Here is a 20,697-nt window from a genome sequence, read left to right as displayed (position 1 = left end):
AGGTACCTCAACTCAAAACCACATCAGAGATCTCAGATATTAAATGTCTGAGTGAAAGCCCCTCCCTCAACATAAGGCCAAGTGAACACTGCTGTGGGCGGGGAAATCTGAGATCCCGGGGGATGCAGTGGCTGGTAAGGAGGACCAGCTCTGGTTCTAGGGAAGCTCAGAAACAACGAAGGAAAGCCAACTGTAACAGCCAACAGTGCTGTAGGTCAGCCAGCCAGCACGTGTGCCTGATTACACATTAAGGAAGGAGCTGCAGAGGCAGTCCAACAGCCACTGCGACTTTCCGTCATAGGAAGGTCTCAGTGTGATCCTCGCTCCCTGCTGCTTCCCCTCACATGACTGCCCTGGGCTGCCTGCATCCAGTCAGACGTGGTCAACACAGACATCTCCTCTGCCCAAATTCACAATCCTGAATACTATCATAGACCCCAGCTAGGAAACCTGAGAATTCAGAAGAAAAGACACTAAGAATGGAGGAAGAGAACTAAGAATAAAACTCCAACACTCACAAGTCTTCAGAATAAAGTGACCGTGGAACGGTCCTGACACAGAGTCCCGGTGCCTGTGAGCAATGTCTGTGGAAGGGCAGTTCCACGGAGGGGCTCCTGGCGTATTCTACAGCAGGCAACTCGGCCTTGGGTCTCCATATGATTATATAAAAACGTGTCAAAGAAAAACACAGTGCAGGATGGGGAAAATATATAACTTTATTTTTAACCAGGGCATTCTCTTTTCCATTTAATAAATACAAATTAACAAAAATACTTTGTTTCGCAAAAAGCCTGCCTTTCCTTTCTCCAGATTTCATGGATGCCCTGTGGCCAGCTGCTGCTGTGGCTGCAATGCCCACGGTCCGGCCGTGCCCACGGACCACATCCCCACACATTCCTCCTCTCTGTGGAGAGGCCTCCGCCTCCGGCAAAGGCCTGCAAATACTATGTAGGTGCAACACCTCTCCTTTCTCTCCCTCCCAAATACGAGTCCCCGTCTAACCTCCAAATCTGAAATGATGCCCCGTGAGGAGAAAATCCAGGTTTTGCAGAAGCCTGACATCGTGAAAGGGAAGGAAAGGATAAAATCTATTCTATGTCTTGGAGGCTGTCCCTTATTTCAAAAATAGAAATTCCTATTTAAATTTTACCTGTTTGAAACAAGCTGAATGTGTGATTCTGCATGCAACAGATCTATTATTGCTCAAATGGACCCAGCATTATGCTGCTGAGCCACCTGCACTGGAGGAGACTGACTGCATCAGAACCACAAACCACAGTAAGTGATCTGTGCCCAGCGGAGGCCAGGACCCTGCGTGCCACACCTCCACGTGCACCGGTCCAGGTCAGAGATAAGGCACGCCTCTGCTGTGTACTAACGATAGACCCCTTCCAACTCCCAGCTGCGGACAATAGCTGTGTCCAAGTAGTCACAGTTCCTGCTGAGACTACATGTACAAAAGCCTAGAACCCCCTGGTTTTGAGATCAGAAAAGACAAACTTCTGTAGATCCAAAAGAAACTGTGAGAACTTTGTGTCATATTTTCCTGTAACTTAGACATGACTGCAATCTTTGATAAAGGTGACCAGGAAAGACTGTTGGTCTGTGTGGTAGCAGTGAGCTTCTCCATGTGCCCCATTGTTTACTAATCCATGTTTTTAAAAAGCATTTATTTCCTGAAAGTATTTCTAAGTGTGATAGTTTGTAATAATCAATAAATGAAAAAGACGTAACTAGACTGTAAGAAAAACACCTGCTTGTCAAATATAACGCACTTAGACAGCTGCGCACTGCTCATGGGGCAGAGGGAGCAGAGGGAGCCACAGACACTGGCCCTGCCCTCTGCCTTGGCTCTAGGCCCCATTACTTCGGAAGGAGATTACTGGTTCCAGTCCTTGGAGGCCAGCACATACCCCTCAGCACTCAGGAGGGAGGGGAAGCCACTAACTGCTGGGTTGGTAGGCGTTTCAGTGGGGAGAGGTAGTGGTAACAGCTTTGACAATTTACCTGGACCACCTTGCCGGGAACACTCTAAAGCTGCATCCAACTGTCGTTAGCCTACAGAAACTGTAATTTCAGAAGAGAGGCCTGTCTGGGGTGTGAGAGGCAGAAAAAGGACCAGAAAGCTTGCCTTTTTGGTACCAACACAGTGTCACTGTCACTAAGAGTCCTGGAGGAGAAACACTGGAAACTGCTCAGTGCTGTACGTGCACACACACAGGCAAGCCTTAGAGTCCCAGAGACTTCTGCACGATCTGCTTGGCGATCTTATAGAACTGCTCTCGGTCATCCCGCCACATTTTGGAAGCGTCCACGTTGGCTCCACTTTCGTCATTGGGCTCTGAAACAAAAGGCAGACAGACATTGTCCACTTGAAAGGGGCTTTTAAATAAGGTCTGAATTGGTAAGATCTTCATTTCAAACACACTGGTGGATCTTTCCAGAGGTGTCGCCGAATAAATAAGAGATGCTGACAACTGACACACTGGAAAAGGAAATCTATACTTTAAGAAACAAACAAGAGCCCCTCACTTGAGCACCGGTGGGAGGTCAGTGTAAAGATGCATATCGGGGCAAGATTTCATAACTCTTGCCTCCTGAGTATCTACACGTGCCAACAGAAGTCACCTACCTCACTGAGGGCACACTAGGACAATCTGCACATGACCTGTGACACACCGCAGATAACAAGCCACACACAATCCGCCCACCTGCTCACCCTCCAGAGGTGCTCTGTGCACACCACTGCTCTCTAGGAGCCCGTCACAGTCAGCTCTCTCCTCGCTCCTACCAGAGTACACGGCTGGGCAGATGTGGCCACACATGGATGTTTGGTCCATGTGGCCACCTGACCCCAGACTAGCTAGTTTGTGAGCTGGCCAGACAAGGCAAGCAGTGGCTCCAGGACGGACTAAGGAGGCACACAGACAGGCAGCTGGGGCCTGCAGGAAGGGGACAGGAGACCTGGCAGATAGAGGAGCAGGCAGTGACCACTGTGCAGGCAGGCAGGCAGCATGCCGAGAAGCGAGTAGATCCGAGCAGAGGCTACCTAGAGGCCAAAAGGGCTGCGAGCAGAGTCGTGAGCCCAGTTGGTCCCAGGCCACTCCCTCTCACTCCAGCCCTCCTTCCCTAAGCTGCCACAGCATCTCTGTCCCTCCATCCAATAGAACTGTTTCCTTCCCTCCTTCCCCTTATTCAACAAACCCTTCCTCACCAGGTCCTACATGCAAGGCCTTGGGCTGGGTACTGGCTATGCAGTGGACCTGGTGATTTGGGCCCTGAAACAGACCATTAACAACCCACAAATGCCTCATTTCAAACAAACTGCTACAAAGGCAGAATGACTGGAGGTGCACGGGTCTCTCAGAGAATGTGGCACTTAGGGGACCTCTGACTGGGCAAGACTGTGGGAAACAGCCAAACCTGGACAGAGCCAGCCCCAATCCCTGCCCAGAGCCTCTGACCAAGGAAACCCCAGTACCCCAGTGGCTTGCAGACATTCAAGGGCCACACCTGCCAGAGCAGGGATGGAGGCACATCTGAGCAGGGGCAGTAGCTCAGCCAGGCTGAGCATGATGACAGGGCTGGAAAGCAGCTCAGCTCAGAGCAGGGGTTGGTGTCCCAAGAAGACTGTGTCAAAGCTACATTAAAGCCTTAAAAAAAAAAATATATATATATATATAGCAAAAATGTTTGTAATAGAATTTATAGCTGACATCTGAAGACAGCCAGATCAGTGCCTCTCTCCTGACTTCAGACACCTGTTACCTACTGCGTCTGCTCAGTGTGCCAATGGAGAGTCTCTAGTTTAAAGTACACACTCACCGAAATCCTTGACTTTTCCTTCCTTCTGGACTTCGCTGCATTCCAAGCAGTCAGCGTAGGACCTCCATAGCTCAAACCTGGCCACTCTGGTTGGCCTCAGCTAGGGCCTCTGCCCAGGACCTCCTGAAGCACTGTCAACTATCCTCCTTCAGACATGTCTTCATTTCCTCATTTTTCTAGACCACTCCCCACACTCCTCTGAGACCCCCTCTCCTTCCATGTGCCCTTTCTCCACTACCCACTTCGTCCTACCCATCACCTACTGTCTTATCCACAGATGGCACCACACCCTCACTTCCATGACCTGCCTTTGGCTGAGCGGCTCCCAGACAAGCCCCAGAGGGTAGACACTTATACCCAAAATTCTTCCCTTCCCTCTGGATTCCTGTCTTCAAAGACAGTGCCCCTTAGCTCAGGTACTCAGGCCAGAAGCACAGGAGGGAGTCACCCACACTCCAGTGAATCTGAGCTCTATAGCTTGTATCTCCCATATCCTTTCCCTGGTCCCCAAGACATCCTGCCCTGTTGAAACCACTGCCATACCTGACCAACAAGTCCTTGTCTCTCCTCCAAGTTAACCCCAGTGACACAAGAAAGATCTTTCTAAAGCTCAGTTTGCATGATCTGACATCCCATGGGGCGGGGGGGGGGGGGGGGGGGGGGCTCCAAGGGAGTGCACTTTTGCAGGGCTCCCTGCCTCAGCTGGGCTCCAGCCATTAACAGGTTCTGGCAGTGCCCCACCCAGAGTCAGCCTCCTTTCCATCTCCCTTACCTCGTAACTCCTAAATGTCCTAAACTCCTCACAGACAGTCTCAGCTTGAAAGCTGGCCCAAGAGCCCGTGAGTATTGTGACTGTAGGCTTTATCAGAGTGGCCTGTAATGGCTGGTGGATTTGTAACGTTTCCTTAGAAAGTGGGGCCTTAAAGCTGGGGTCTTCATCATACTGGGTTTACACCCTGGTATATAGTGTCTGTGATACAACAGTTCCCTGATAAATGCCTATGAAATGAAGGAGATGCCCACGGTTCAAAGCATGGCTACTTCTGGTATACAAAATGATTATATACAACATAAGACCACCTTTAAAATTAAAAATTATGAAAAATATGGTTATGCTTGGAACAGTGTATACAGATAACAGGAAATAAAAAAGCAGAAAAGCATTTATATAAATTAATCACAAACAAAAGTGAGTTGTGACAAGGATGAAAAGAGGGACAAGGGGAAACCACCAAGCTGTCCAGCTTCCTCCACTCGCAGCGAGCCCACAGCAACCAAGGCCTCACTCACCTGCCAGCATGCTCACCACCGACAGCAGGATCTTCTCCACGCTCTGCACAGGACTCCACCTCTCGGCGCTGCTCTCATAGCCCATGGGGTCATCGCCCGGAGCATGGAGAATGGAAATGCAGACTCTGCCATCAGGATAGACTGCAGGGGTCAGAACACACGAAGTGAATGAGAACTGGGCCAGTGACACGGCTCATGGTCAGGCCTCACAGAGGAAGAGAGCAGTCTGTCTGCAAGCTAGGGTTCAACCTGAGGCCCCAGGTGTCAAGCTCACAACCACACACTCACACCCACATGGTTTTGGTGGGCCTATGGGGGCCCTTAGGGCACTGGCTCTCTTCCTGATAGAGCTCTAGCCTGGCCTGTCCAGTTCTAGTCATCACGGGACAATTCCACCTTCATATGGGTTTTTAAAAAATATTATATGCAAAAGAAGTAAATAAAAGGTTGTCTAGCAGTCAAATATTTCAACAAAAAATCATATAATTAGGATTATGCACAGTACTTTTCAGAGTGACTTTCTTAGCTATTAATACCTGAAAAACATGTTCACATGGCTAAGACAAAGCCAACTGGAATCATTTAAACATTGAGATTTCTCTTGGCAACTTGTTCTAATATAAAAAAGATCATCTATACTCTCTGAAAATCAAGTGTGTCTAATAATCCATCTCCTATCAAACAGCATCATTAACAAGACACCAAAGGTCTGATTAGAGAATAATGAATTTTCAAATCACAATATGTAGTCAGTCCTATTAAGAAAGTTAAAAGCATCTGTTTTTCTTCTCTTATATATACTTTAGGTCAATTCTCAGAGGGTTTGGCACATAATCAGATATTCAGAAATCCATTTGAATAGACTCAATTGTAAAATTATAAGGCTATTAAGTTAAAAATAATACAAAGAAGAGATAACTTAAAATAAATTCATTTAATTCACCTTCATTCATGAGAATTTAGAAATATAAGTAGTTCTAAGTAGCCTTTCTTTTACACCCGGTCCCTCATTTTTGCACTCCTCATATTCTAGTGCTTCCTCCTCTTTGGCTATTGGAAAACCATACCACAAACTCCCGCTGCAGATCAAGGCTCAGGTTAACTGCATCCTGGGCACAGGCATCAGGATGTCCCTCAATAAAGCCCCATCCATGGGATCTGGGCACCCAGAATGCTTTGAACTGTTCTTTCCACCATAAAAGTAGAGTAGGTGTCAAGAAGTTTTCAATTTAAGCACCTCTTTGTCCAGGTGATGGTACAATGCAGTGACACTGCTCACCTCAGAAAAAGCTCTGTTCCTGCCACCCCTTCCTTCTCATGTAACCCCATCAATTTTGCCTCCTAAACCTCCCCTGAACCTCCACATCCATATCCCTTTCCCCTGGCCCACCACAAGTGCATCCCAGCCAGGCCCCCCCATCTGTCCTTGACACCATGCCACAGTGACCCCTCAGAGACCACACTAGCCCTCACACTCCTGCAGAATCCCTCAGCAGCCATCATGCTTCTCAAACACCCAAATCTGTATCATTGTGCAAAGGCCTCATGGTTTGGCCCCTACCCTGCTATCCCCTCACTCTACTAGGTCCCCATCCACCTGGCAGAGGCTTAGGAACTCCCATTGTTCTTCCCTCTGAGATGGAGCATGGTCACCACCTCCATAGGGCACATCCTAACCTCACTGATGGTCCAGCCCCCCACCCTTATGTGGTCACCACTGTATCCCAGAAACTCGGTAAATGCATTCAATTATTTTTAAAGTATTTACAGACTGACCAATTGGTAGACTTATCAAATAGCTCTTCTTAAAAAATAATTTTTATAAAATAAAAATAGCACACATCTATTTACAGTTAAGGCCAAAATTTTTTTAAATTGTTTATATTAATTATCTGATCATTAAAATAATATTATCATATTATTCCTACTGTACCTTCACATAATCAGTTTATCTGCGATATTTGTTTCTAACACGTCACAAGCATTATTTTAAAGACTGTATTTATCTTCAATAAAATCTTGTTTTTAATAAACCCACACATATATGGACAATTGATATTTGACAAAGGAGGTTAAGAGCATTACAATGGAGTAAAGACAGCCTCTTTAACAAATGGTGTTGGGAAAATTGGACAGGTACTTGCAAAAAAATGAAACTGGATCACCAACTTACACCATTCACAAAAGTAAACTCAAAATGGATAAAAGACTTAAATGTAAGTCATGAAACCATACACATCTTGGAAGAAAACATAGGCAGATATCTCTCGTAGCAATTTTTTGCTGATTTATCTCCACAGGCAAGTGAAATAAAGAACAGGATGAACAAATGGGACTATATGAAAGTAAAAAGCTTTTGCACAGCAAAAGATACCATTAACAAAATAAAGACAACCAACACAATGGGAGAATATATTTGCCAATACGTCTGATAAGGGGTTAATAACCAAAATTTATAAAGAACTTGTAAAACTCAACACCAGGAAGATAAACAATCCAATCAAAAATAGGAAAAAGAAATGAAATGTCCAAAGAGGACATACAGGCCCTGGCCGGTTGGCTCAGTGGTAGAGCTCGGCCTGGCGTGCAGGAGTCCCGGGTTCGATTCCTGGCCAGGGCACACAGGAGAAGTGCCCATCTGCTTCTTCACCCCTCCCCCTCTCCTTCCTCTCTGTCTCTCTCTTCCCCTCCTGCAGCTGAGGCTCCATTGGAGCAAGGATGGCCCAGGTGCTGAGGATGGCTCTGTGGCCTCTGCCTCAGGCGCTAGAATAGCTCTGGATGCAACAGAGTGATGCCCCAGAGGGGCAGAGCATCGCCCCCTGATGGGCATGCCAGGTGGATCCCGGTCGGGCGCATGCGGGGGTCTGTCTGACTGCCTCCCCATTTCCAGCTTCAGAAAAATGCAAAAAAAAAAAAAAAAAGAAAAAAAAAAAAAGAGGACCTACAGATGGCCAACAGGCAGATGAAAAAATGTTCAACATCACTAATCATTAGAGAAATGCAAATTAAAACCACAATGAGATACCACCTCACACCAGTCAGAATGGCGCTTATTAACAAAACAACACACAATAAGTGCTGGTGAGGATGTGGAGAAAAGGGAACCCTCCTGCACTGCTGGTGAGAATGTAGACTGGTGCAGCCACTGTGGAAAACAGTATGGAGATTCCTCAAAAAATTAAAAATGTAACTGCCCTTTGACCCAGCTATCCCACTTTTAGGAATATATCCTATGAATACCAAATCACTGTTTCAAAAGGAGAAATGCACCCTTATGTTTATGGCAGCATTGTTCACAAGAGCCAAGATTTGGAAACAGCCCAAGTGTCCATCAGTGGACAAGTGGATTAAAAAGCAGTGGTACATACACACAATGGAATACTACGCGGCCATGAGGAAGAAGGAAATCTTACCTTTCATGACAACATGGATGGACCTGGAAACTAATATGTTAAGTGAAATAAGCCAGGCAGAGAAAGAAAAATATCATACGACCTCACTCGTTTGAGGAATACAATGAACAATGTGAACTGAGCAACAACAGAGCAGAGGCAGAGGCGGGATCAAAGGGACCAGAGGGAAAGCAGTCAGAGGGGAAAGTAGAAGAGAAGATGGGATCAGAGAAGGGAAAGAGAGTAATGAAATTATATATACATAACACAGTGTTATAGAGAACAGGACAGCAAATCCTGGAGGGAAAGGGAGGAAGGCATTGGAGGGAGGGGGCATGGGGGGGTGAGGGGAATAAGGGGATGGGGGGAGATATGTTCAGTGGGACACTTGAATCTATGTAAACACAAATTAAAATCATTTTAAAAATCTTGGGGTTTTTTTGTTTGTTTTTTCTTTTTTCTGAAGCTGGAAACGGGGAGAGACAGTCAGACAGACTCCCGCACGCGCCCGACCGGGATCCACCTGGCACGCCCACCAGGGGCGGTGCTCTGCCCACCAGGGGGCGATGCTCTGCCCCTCCGGGGGCGTTGCTCTGCCGCGACCAGAGCCACCCCAGCGCCTGGGGCAGAGGCCAAGGAGCCATCCCCAGCGCCCAGGCCATCCTCGCTCCAATAGAGCCCCAGCTGCGGGAGGGGAAGAGAGAGACAGAGAGGAAGGGGGGGGTGGAGAAGCAAATGGGCGCCTCTCCCATGTGCCCTGGCCGGGAATTGAACCTGGGTCCCCCGCACACCAGGTCGACACTCCACCGCTGAGCCAACCGGCCAGGGCCTAAAAAATCTTGTTTTTTATTACCCACAATCCTCTTTATAGTTGCATTTTACTTGCAACTTAATCAACTTGAAATTGTTAATCTCTTCAATCAACTCTGTATCAACCATAATATATTTTTACACTTTTGTGTTAGTTATCTCTGAGCCTCCTGAAGGTCTTCCATCTGTGTCTCCTCCCTTCTTTTCAGTTGTATCCTTGAAAACCGCCTGTTAGATCTTTATGCAAAATGTGACTCACCATTAGTACAAAAATGTATTTGAAAACTAAAAAAAATAATCACACCACTTTTTATTACTCCAAACACACAACCTGCTAGGTGGCAGTACAGTGAACGCCCTGTACACACCTCATCCAACCTCCACCACTACCAGCCCATGGCCAATCTTCTCCAAAGACTAAATGCTCTGAGCACCTACCATGCACAGAACTGAACTAATGCTATGCTAAGTAAAGGTAAAGGTATAGAGTCTCTCTGAGGAGAAATCTAATTACATATGTGTCACCACATCAGCAATAAACAACAAATTCCTAAAGAAGGTTTGAGCAGCGAATCCTACAGAAGAGAGCATCTCCTGCCAGGTGGGCAATCCTGGACCTGCTGTGGGATAGAGAAGTCTAGGCAGGGCTCTTGAGTGTGGGAGTGCAGAGATGCTGTCAACTGGGGGACAGTGTGCCAAGTGGGTTCATTTGTAAACCAAGCAAGAAGTCAAAGGCTACAAATATTCTATAAATTCTCTCATGAATTAAATTGGCCTTTAGCTATATGATATGTAGAAAACAGGGAAAGAGAGTGGTTTCAAATAAGTAAATATTTCATTGCTACTACATAATACATCTTACTTCTCCACAACTATTAAGATCATGATTAGTGGCAACAGTATCACTTATAAAAGGGACCATTATTCTAAACATGGCCACTGAACACATAACATATTTCCTTATTCTCTTATCTGTAATCCCCACCTGTACAAGGAAGAAATAAAAACTAGTCATTCAAGAATTCTGATCCTTGCTGCTAGATACTTTTCCAACTAAAGTAAAATAATTTATGTAAACAATCTGATTTTTCCTTTTTAAAAGTGATGCATGTTTGTTTCAGAAAAAAATTAACAAAAAAGAAAAGCTTATCCCACAGTTGAAAATCACTTTTTCATTTTTGTGCTACATTTCCAGTTAAACTGTAACAAACTTGCTGATTATAACCTGCCTTTCTCATTCAATATGCCCGTAGCACAAATACCATCCCATATCATCAAATATTTTCTAGATCACTTAAAATATCTATGTAGTACTACTCTAACATGGATTAGTACAACTTACTTAACTAATTCTGTTGTAGAAAACCTAGGTTGCTTTCAATTTTTTCCAATGTTAAAAACAACACTATGATGAGTACCACACACCCACACTGGCTTTCTTTCCACAATCCCACTACCAATAGTTTGGCCAGCTAAAATGGCATCCAGTTTTAGGTCCACATTTTCTTTTATCTACATTAAACTGTCCTTCTAAACTGAAATCAAGATGTCAATACCACCATGACCAATTTGCTAAAGTTCAAACATAAAAAATATTTTCAGTGACTTACTGACACTATCTTTCTGTGACTTACTGTGACTTTTAGTGACTTACTGACACTACCTTTCTGTAGTTATTACAATCTTTGAAACCCTCCTGGAACCATCAAAAAGACTTCCAAAAGCACTTACTGTTGGGATGAAACATCTCACAGGTAAATCTCATCTTTGGAGGACTTAATGGGTAATCAAGCGGGAAACTCAGGATGGCAGGAAAAACACCAAACTCAAAGCAAGTGTCTTCTGGGCCCCTGGAAGACATAAAACGCATACACCGTGAATTTCAATGTCTACCACACTTTAGAAATTAATTTAGGAAATTTTACTGCTTTATTACACATGAAAAGATGATCTAAATACTAATGATAAATTGGTACTTTTTTCTGAATGGAACATCATCTCACTGTCCCGTTCCAATCTGGTTTAAACCTTAGGTACAAGCACAAAGATGAAATTACAGGCAGTTTCTACACTATCAGAGGTAACAGTGGGGCAACAGAACCTCTCTCATCACAGGATCAGAGAAAAGAACTAAGGCTAGCCCTGCCAGATCTTGAGGACTTGGTTTTTCTGTATTTGGTACAACTACATTTTAGAAGAAAGATATAAATTATGGCACGTTATAGGAAGATTCTCTGAAGCAAATAAATGAGGGGTTGAGAGTTGTTTTCCAAAGGTGTTTTAAAGATTTTATTTATTGATTTTACAGAGAGAGAGGAGAGAGAGAAGTGGGGGGACAAGAAGTATCAACTCATACTTGCTTCACTTTAGTTGTTAACTGATTGCTTGTCCGTAAGTACCTTGACTGGGTAACTCCAGTGTTTCAAACTGGTGACCTTAGTGTTCCAGGTTGATGTTCTATCCACTGTGCCACCACAGGATACTTTTAATTTTTAAATATGCATCAGAAGTAATTTTTGTAACCTTCCAGAAACAGGTTAAGGGTATGCATGTGGTCCTGGCTTGGTTCCCTGCAGAAGGCCAGGCGTGAGGCGTGTGCACATGCAGCAGCGCCGCAGGAAAGCCCTGACCCGCAGGTCTAAAGCTCGAAGTCACACCCTGCACCCACACTGTCACCCAAGCACTGTCACTAGGCACGTGATGCCTGTCTGCCTGGGTTTCCCAACTCCCCGTGGAAAGTGACAGAAATGAACTAAACCACTTCAAAAGTCCTGTCACATTTTAAAACTCTATTCACAATAAATGAACACTCTCTTGATCAACATACAACAAATACTCTGGCCAGCAGGAGAGCAGTGAGAGCCACCAGTTCATACCCTAACATAGATGAACTCCTCTGCCCCAAACAAATGCCAGTTACAAAATCTGCATTAGAATAGTTTGAACAGACCCTTTTCCTATGTGAACTTTGATAGAAAACAGAATTCCTGAATGGCAGCTACAGACACTGAAACAGCAGCAACCACTTTGGGTATGACCTGTCAATACGGAAAGAAACCCCACTCCTATGAGCTGAGAGGAAGTCCTTTTAGAACTGTGTCACTAAGGAAGAAATAAAAATATAAATTATTGCCTGTGTCACTAACACAGTAATGGCCCTAACACAGTTATTCTACAGCCCAGGGAGGGCCATCACTAGGACTGAAAGCTTTGCCACTGCAGAAGCAGTTCAATACAGGAGACCTGTCACCTCTTAAAGTAAATACAAGATATGGCACAGAAAAAAAAATTAAAATATATTTATTCTGAAACAATTTATGTACATTTTTTCAAAACTGCTTTTTAAAAATAATTTTTTTTAAAAATCTTGATAAAATTACTTTGAGTCAGTGAAATTTAAAAAACATACAGGGGGTCCTCGGCTTATGAAAGTCTTGATGTACATACAACATTTCAAGTTTACAATGCTCACTCCCAATAAACTTAAAATTGAGATGTGAGTGTTTCGGCTAACACCATTAGTGTTGTACATACGGACTATGTGGGCAAACTGTATAGTTTGGCTATAGTGGTAGAAAAATATGCAGTAATGCAACATATGAGTGAGGCAGTTGGAGTCCCCAGTATGCTTAACTACCCCATTTTGGACTGTTAAAAGTGCAAGTATTCTGTTTGTGTTATGCTAGGGTGTGTTTTGACTTCCACCAAAATTCAGGTTATGTGACTGTCATAGAAACAGAACTGTCATAACCTGAGGACCCCTGTACCCAGATTTGCAAATATAAGGAACACTATTTATCTCCACAAATAAAGGAAAAAGATAAAGAATTCAAAAAGAAACTACACAGAGCTTTATTTTCATTTGGTGCTGACACTCCGGGCTTTCGATGACACCACCACAGGGAAGGCCAGGATTGAGTCACCAGCTTTGGAGGCTGGCTGTGGAAAAATGGTCAAAATAGGAACAAAGTGAGAAGTGTTCAGTGGAGCTAAATGTTTTCCATTTAAGAGACAAATCTTGATTTTATAAAGCTGTGTCCTTGCTACTTTGGGGGAAGCCACAGTGAATAGTTACTTTGTTTTGGAGAGTGTCACTGCACAGACAGCGCTCACAGCCTTGGCCTGAAACCAGGACAGGAAAGCCACATGAAGAGGCGGGTGCTGGGCGGGCTTCTGGAAGAGAGGTGGCCCAGCTGCACTACGGGGAGGGTGCCCAGCCTGGGACAGGGATGCAGGTCACCCCACCAGACAGCGCCGGCTCTGCTATGCTCTTCCTGAATGATGCCATGGAAGCCTCTCTTTCTGCACATAGGTCAGCACAGACCACACACACGAGATTTCCCATCAGCCATGCCTATCTTCCAGCAGAAGAGCTCACAGCAGATAGTAAGTGTCACTCCATCCTTATTCCACATGTCCTTCTGATGAAAGGTGTCAGGAAGTCCTGCTTTCACATAAGCCAAGCTGGGATGTCCAAGGATGAAATGACTTGATCAAGGTCTTAAATCAGTTCAGTCCAGGAGTTAAAAGTAGAACACAGTTCAAACTGCTAACTCAGATGCTGCGCAAATAGATACTATCTTTAAAAGCAACAGTGTTACTATGTCAGGAATTCCTGCCAGTGCTTCCATCTTTCTGGCACCTCTGATTTAGTAGGGAAAAAAAATGGGTGATGTTTTTGGAATGAGGCAAATAGTCCTTGCTTAATACTTAGATAACAGTTCTTTGTTTCTTATAATAGTGCTTTCTTTAAAATTAAAAAAAATTTTCACTGGGTCGTCCACAGCCTCAGAAACATGATCCAACATTTCCTAAAATGCTCTCACATCTTAAATATCAAAGTGATTTTCAAATGCTCTGGTTCGCTACTGGTTTAAAACCGGGGTTCCTTTCTCTTCCAGAGGCCCCAGTGCCTGGGACAAGCCTGCAGGTGGGCCCACGTGGGCAGTGGCATGCCAGCTGACTGATGGAAAACACTAGCGAGTAAATTCCTGAACAGAGAGACATAATTAGTATTATTTTTGGACAAGTTTTTGCGCCATACTCCAGGCGCTAAAAAAGTGACAACCTCACTTCTCCTTCACTAAATGCCTCACCTCAAAATCTTCAGGGAAAAATAAAAACAGTATAAGAAAAACAAAAGAAACAAAACACTTATTTGAGGCAAATATACATAAGCCAAAAAAATTATTTTCCATCTTGTTGATTAAAATAATGGCCTAAATTATTTCAGAGTTCTAAGACAAGTATTAAAGTGCCTGACCAGGTGGTGGAGCAGTGGATAGAGCGTTGGACTGGGATGCAGGGGACCCAGGTTCAAGACCCCAAGGTCGCCAGCTTGAGCAAGGGGTTACTCGGTCTGCTGTAGCCCCATGGTCAAGGCACATATGAGAAAGCCATCAATGAACAACTTAGGTGTCGCAACAAAAAACTAATGATTGATGCTTCTCATCTCTCTCCGTTCCTGTCTGTCTGTCTCTGTCTATCCTTCTCTCTGACTCTCTCTCTGTCTCTGTTAAAAAATAAATAAATAAATAAATAAATAAATAAATAAAATAAAAAAAAAGAAAGAAAGCATTAAAGCAAAATACCCATGCTCCACTTTGAAAAGGAAATTGTCCCAAATCATTCACTCTGATGACTGGCTCAGGTGAGTCAGATGCTGAGGAGGAGTAAAGACTGAGAGCAGCACCGAAGTCTAACCCTGACCACTGTTCACAGTGCCTGCTTTACACAAGGGACAGCTGCTTGCTGCCCCTACCCAGAGCCCCTGCACCCTGTTTCTGCACCATCTATGACAACCGATCACCTGTGGAGCTAGGCGCGCCTGGTGTGAGCCACCTGCCCTTGGGCATGTCCCAGCACCACAGCCCACAGGACTCTCCAGCTGCAGCAGGTGGTGAATGAGCTGCTTTTGCTGTTCCCTTTTCCAGGTTTGTCACAGTGCACAAACAAAACGTCTTGTACATACGACAAGGGTTTAAATAATAGAGATAGTAAACCCAATTCATTAGTACTTAAACTTGAACTCGATTACCAAGGGACGGTCATGCTCCAAAGATACAACACCTGAAGCATAAAAAAAGAAAAGCACACTGCTTCCTAAACACCCTCCACTTCCAGAAAGGTCTCCAACAGAGCCCAACAGGCCATGAGGGTGCACAGTTAACACATTTAGACCTCAAGGAAAAGCAGATCAAATCCACAATGAAGTCCCATTTCACACCCAGTAGGATGGCTGGAACCAGACACCACCAAGTGGGGAAGTAAGTGAAGAAATGAAAACCCTCACATGCTGCTGGTGGGAATGTAAACTGGTGAGTGAGCTACTATGCGAAACAGTGTGACTGTTTCTTAAAACATTCAACACAGATTTACTCTACCCTCCAGCAACTCCACTCCTGCGTATCAGCCAAGAGAAATGGAAATGCATGCCCACACAGACGGCTTACAGCTGCACTACAGCCCAAACGTGGCAACACCCAAGTGTCCGTCAGTTTGTGAGTGGACACGCCAGTGGCCCATCACACAGCAGAACACAACTCAGCAATAAAAAAGGAGGAACCACTGACACTATGACACAGAAGAATTGAATCTATGCACTATACTGAGTACCAGAAGCCATACACAAAAGACAAGGTATTTTATGATTCCATTTGCAGGAACTGTTCAGAAAAGACAAATTAAGTTAGAAAGTAGAGCAGAGCTACCTGTGGCTGAGGTGGGGATGGGGGACTGACTGCAAATGGGCACAAGGACTTTCTTGGAAATGTTCTAAAACTGGATTATGGTGATGACTACAAAATGCTATTCACTTACTAAAATACTTGACTTTTACACTTAATTCGAGACAACTCATGGTATGTAAATTACAACTCAATAAAGCTGTGAGAAATTTTACACTAGGGAGAACATCTCATGCCATACCGGGCTATCTTGAGCTCAGTAGTGCTGCGCCTTGGGCCAGCCAGTCCTGTGTAATCTGTAGGGGCCATCCTGTGCACTATGGAGCGCTTAGCAGTATTCCACTAGATGCCAGAGGTGGAGCTCCCTCTTACTCCCCAGTTTTGACAACCAAATATATTTCCAGACAAATCAAATGTCCCATGGGAGAAAAATCAGCCCTAGTTGACAACACTGGTCTAGACCTGTTGCTCCATAACTTGCTTCTTCCGCTCCACAGCCACTGTGGACACTTCTCTAGGCCAGTATGTGGACTCTGCCTGAACTTCTTCAGAGCCACGTGGCATTCCACTGCACGGGCGCCCTGTAAATCACATTGCATAATGATGAGTCCATAAATACTGTAGCAATGCTCCAGTAAAACGTCATACTGAGGTCTTGACAGCACCTCTATTGAAGAAAATTCCTGGAGTTGGGACTCTTGGGTCAGGGAACATACACTACAAATCATAAACAACTATTTTAATATCTCAGGATTATTTTAGTGGGCACAATAACCACGAGAGATGCTCTGTGATAGCCTTCTGTAAACAAGAAGCCTGGTGTAAGGTGGCTGTTATGACCATGATGCCCACACCTAGTGTAAGCCAAGCACAGTCCCAGGAGAAGCAACAGTCTAGGAATCTTCACACCCATGGTGGTAACCCAGTTTGGGCTCAAATGGGCCACAGTAAGATGGGGGGAGAGTCAGCCAGTGATCCCCAACTATTCAGGAAGGGGGGCTCCTCATTTTTCCACAGCTGACAGACCCACCTGATCTGGAGAGGGGACAGCAGATAGGCCATGGGCCAGGTAGGAAGGTCACCATTGCCAGCTGTTTTACGAATGCTGGGGCAGGACAGAAATGAGGCAGCAAAATTCCAAGGGACTTCATGCCTTTTCCAGCCCCTGAGGATAAACAGCTGTCTTGTACCACAGGATTCTCGGTCCTATTGAAGGGCTCCAACCAAAGAAAACGTCAACCCTCCACAGTAAAGGACCTCAGATAGCTCCCTACACCATAGCCAGGGCCAACGAGGTCACACAGCCAGAGACTCTGGAATATGAAGTCACCTGTCTAAAAAGGATGCTGAACCTCTTTGTTTTGATCCAGGTAAGTGAAGGTCAGAGAGGCAGAGTGACAGGTCCAAGACCATAAAGCCATGGTGGCCATACAGCCCTGCTGGCCACCTCCCTCAATCTGACAGAAAGCCCCTGCCCTTCCTACTGAGTTGCAGTTGTTAAGAGTTATTTTCCATTGTTAATCAGAGAACAGGCTGTGGCGATTATATTACAGGGGGTCCTCAGGTTATGACACAGTTCAGCTCCTATGACAATCACGTAACCTGAATTTTGGTATAAATCAAAAATATAACCTAGCTTAAGTCACTTATCTATTCTAACACAGGTGTAAAATCATAATCTAGAACATAAAAACATAACTAAGCCACAGAAAAAGGAAAAGGACATAAATTTACTGTACTGTAGTAACAGAAAAAAAATGAGTGTAAAAAATAGTGCGACGCTAACACATAAGCCAAAACACTCACGTCTGTTTTATAGTTTTTATGGGAGTGAGCACCGTAAACTCGAAACGTCGTATGTCAAGACTGTTGAACCTGAGGACCCCTGTATTTAGTTCATCCCTGTTCATTAATTTGTTGTGCTCCCACCTCAATCCCTCAATCTTTTTCTTTCAAGGTGGACATTTGGGGTCCTGCCTGATGTGCCTGTATCTGTGGACAAAGGCCCTAATGGCAGGTGCTCAGTATCTGCACCTCGCACACGTGAAAAGATTTTTTTTTTTTACCCAGAACACTGGGATAGAGGCCCCAAAACTAGGCTGCAACTCTGGAAAACGAGACAAGCATGGCTTTTATAAACACTAGGGTATGGAAGAAGCTCTGGAAATAGTCAAAGAATTAAAAGAAAGAAAAGAAAGCCTATCACTAAGTAGGGAAACTCAGCCAGCTGTCTGCCAAGACAGGAGGGTAAGCCGAATCCATGGGAGGACAGTTAATTCCTTAATAGATGCTTTAAGCACACTGGTGAACGGCCTCTTATTTGTGAAAGGATCTGGAACAGGACCAAAACCCACAGTCACCAGATCCTGAAGCAGGGGAATTCCACACTAAAGCAAAAGCCTTATTCAAACATAAAAGTGCTCTACCTAAAAAACAGTTCTAATTACTTTTTAAGACAGGTTTTCAAAATATTGATTTAATTTTATGCTGTTTATCTAAAATTAGTAAGTTACCCTAACAGATTTTTTAAATAAACACTATAAAAAAAACATAGTAAAAGGCTCATGCGTCCCTTTAAGGGCTTCTAAATAGTCTTCTGGGTTGCCCACAACCATGACTTCCCAGAGACAAAGGCCTACCAAGTGCCCATGGACCTCTGCACTCAGAAGAGTCTCCCAAAAATCTGCCCTACGACCAGGCCTGCTGCCTGGTGGTATGCGTGTGTGTCTGTGTTAACACAGAGGAATACACGTGGTACCATAAATGAGAAAAGCAGGTTACAGATCAAGTTCCTATGACATGATCTCTTATTTCTTTAAAAATACAAAGAGCTATACTAACAGGACTGCAAAGTGTCATGTTCCACTGGACACAGGACATCACTGACCCAAAGCCATGATCCAACTTCTCACTGCTGCAGGGGTAAAAGACACAATACTGTATAGATACAAATACAGACAGCAAAGACATCCTCATGCCAGAAACACAGGAAAACTGTGGGTATCATGGACCCAAGCAAAGAGGGTATTACAAATGATCAGGAAATATTAGCATGCTGTACTGCCTCTGGATAATGTTTATTGATTTTTAAAATATTTTGCTTATTAAAAAACTTATCCTCACATCAATTTTCACATATAAATCTAACCTCACAGACAATAGTTAGCAGCAACTTGTTTCTCAGACAAACATGTAAATACTAGGAACTAATTAATGTCATACAAGCACTGGGCAAATTCAGAAAGTCTGGTGACTTTTAAAATGACACCCTGAAACCAGAGTTCACACTTGCTGTGGTAAGTTCATGCTTCTCCAAGTCCCTCCCCACTAAGGCACTTTATCCAACAGGAAAACTACCTAGTTAACTGAAGACTTCATCTCACTAAAGAGAAAACTGAGAGATTGATTATAAATCTCAATGCTCTAAATGTTACCTGACTACATTTTCTTGAAATATACTAAGTCTAATAATGGCCAAAAATTGTACATCTAAGGTAGAAAGAAGGCAAAGAGCAATAGAAGACTCTAGAATCAGAAGTTCAGCCTGACTAGACAGTGGCACAGTGGATAGAGCATCAGCCTAGGACGCTGAGGACCCAGGCTTGAAACCTCAAGGTCACCGGCTTGAGGGTGGGATCATAGACATAACCCCATGGTTACTGGCTTAAAACCCAAGGTTGCAGGCTTGAGCAAGGGGTCACTGGCTCAGCTGAAGGCCCCTGATCAAGGCACATATGAAAAAGCAATAATGAACAACTAAGGTGCTGCAACTATGAGTTGATGCTTCGCATCTCTCTTCCTTCATGTCTGTCCCTCTCTTTAAAAAAGAAAGTCCATTTGTTGCTCTATAAGCAACATCACTGGTCCTAGCTGGGTAGCTCCGTTGGTTAGATTGTGGTCCCAATATGCAGAGACTACGGGTTGGATCCCAGGTCAGGGTTCACATAAAAATCAACCAATGAATACATAAATAAGTGGAACAACAAACCAATCTCTCTCTCTCTCCTCCTGTCCCTCCTCTTCTCTCTAAAATCAATTAAACACACACAAAAACCCACACTACACATGGAACATCATAAAATCCAGTCACAATCTTTCTGGAATGAGGTAGGAACTGCACTGGTCATCTCGGAATAGCTGAGCATATCTCCCAGTCAGGGACAATGGAAGGCCAGAGAAGCACACAGGAGGAGAAGCAGAGGGAAGGAGACTAGTCCTGGTGCCCAGGCTGGGCAGTCAGCCCTAAACAAAGAAGCCTTTCCCACCTCAAAGCCCAGCTCTCACAACTTCTTGAAGCCAAAGCCACCATGCTTTTTGATGCTAATGCAGCACAGCACAGAACATACGTTTATTATTTAAAAATCTACAAATATATAATGCTCACTAAACCTTTTACTAGTGCTAAGAAAACACTTTCTTTTCTTCTGGATAAATGTGCATGTTGTTTTTTCGCCTTCACATTAGCAAACTAGAAAAGAGTTAAATTTCAGAGAGATACTTAACCTTTTTTCTAATCAATACTTCTAAGCACGGCTGCATTGTCAAACATGATGCACAGGTCTAATTCAGTAGAGTCTTAGAACTAACAACATATATGATTAACTTACATGATCAATGCCTCCCATTCAAAAAAATTCTCTTCATTCATGGGGCCTGCAGAAAAAGAAAAATATCCACATTGTCACTTTGAAGGC

General features: G+C 44.2%; 1 protein-coding gene across 1 annotated transcript in view; it reads right to left on the bottom strand.

Annotated features, from left to right (window-relative positions):
• Positions 1 to 698: 698 nt before the first annotated feature.
• Positions 699 to 20,697, bottom strand: part of UBE2G2 (ubiquitin conjugating enzyme E2 G2) — a 30,361-nt gene continuing 10,362 nt past the window's right edge. The window contains exons 3-6 of the mRNA XM_066370029.1: positions 20,611 to 20,656; positions 11,049 to 11,167; positions 5,116 to 5,256; positions 699 to 2,341 (exon numbers count right to left, since the gene is read on the bottom strand). Coding sequence (XP_066226126.1) covers positions 2,229 to 2,341; positions 5,116 to 5,256; positions 11,049 to 11,167; positions 20,611 to 20,656 — 419 coding nt within the window. The 3' untranslated portion in view covers positions 699 to 2,228. The remainder of the gene's footprint in view (positions 2,342 to 5,115; positions 5,257 to 11,048; positions 11,168 to 20,610; positions 20,657 to 20,697) is intronic.

Source organism: Saccopteryx leptura, chromosome 2, assembly GCF_036850995.1.
Source record: "Saccopteryx leptura isolate mSacLep1 chromosome 2, mSacLep1_pri_phased_curated, whole genome shotgun sequence".
NCBI classification, from domain to species: Eukaryota; Metazoa; Chordata; class Mammalia; order Chiroptera; family Emballonuridae; genus Saccopteryx; species Saccopteryx leptura.
The sequence above is the reverse complement of the archived record's forward strand: the minus strand, read 5'-3'. Positions and strand labels throughout refer to the sequence as shown.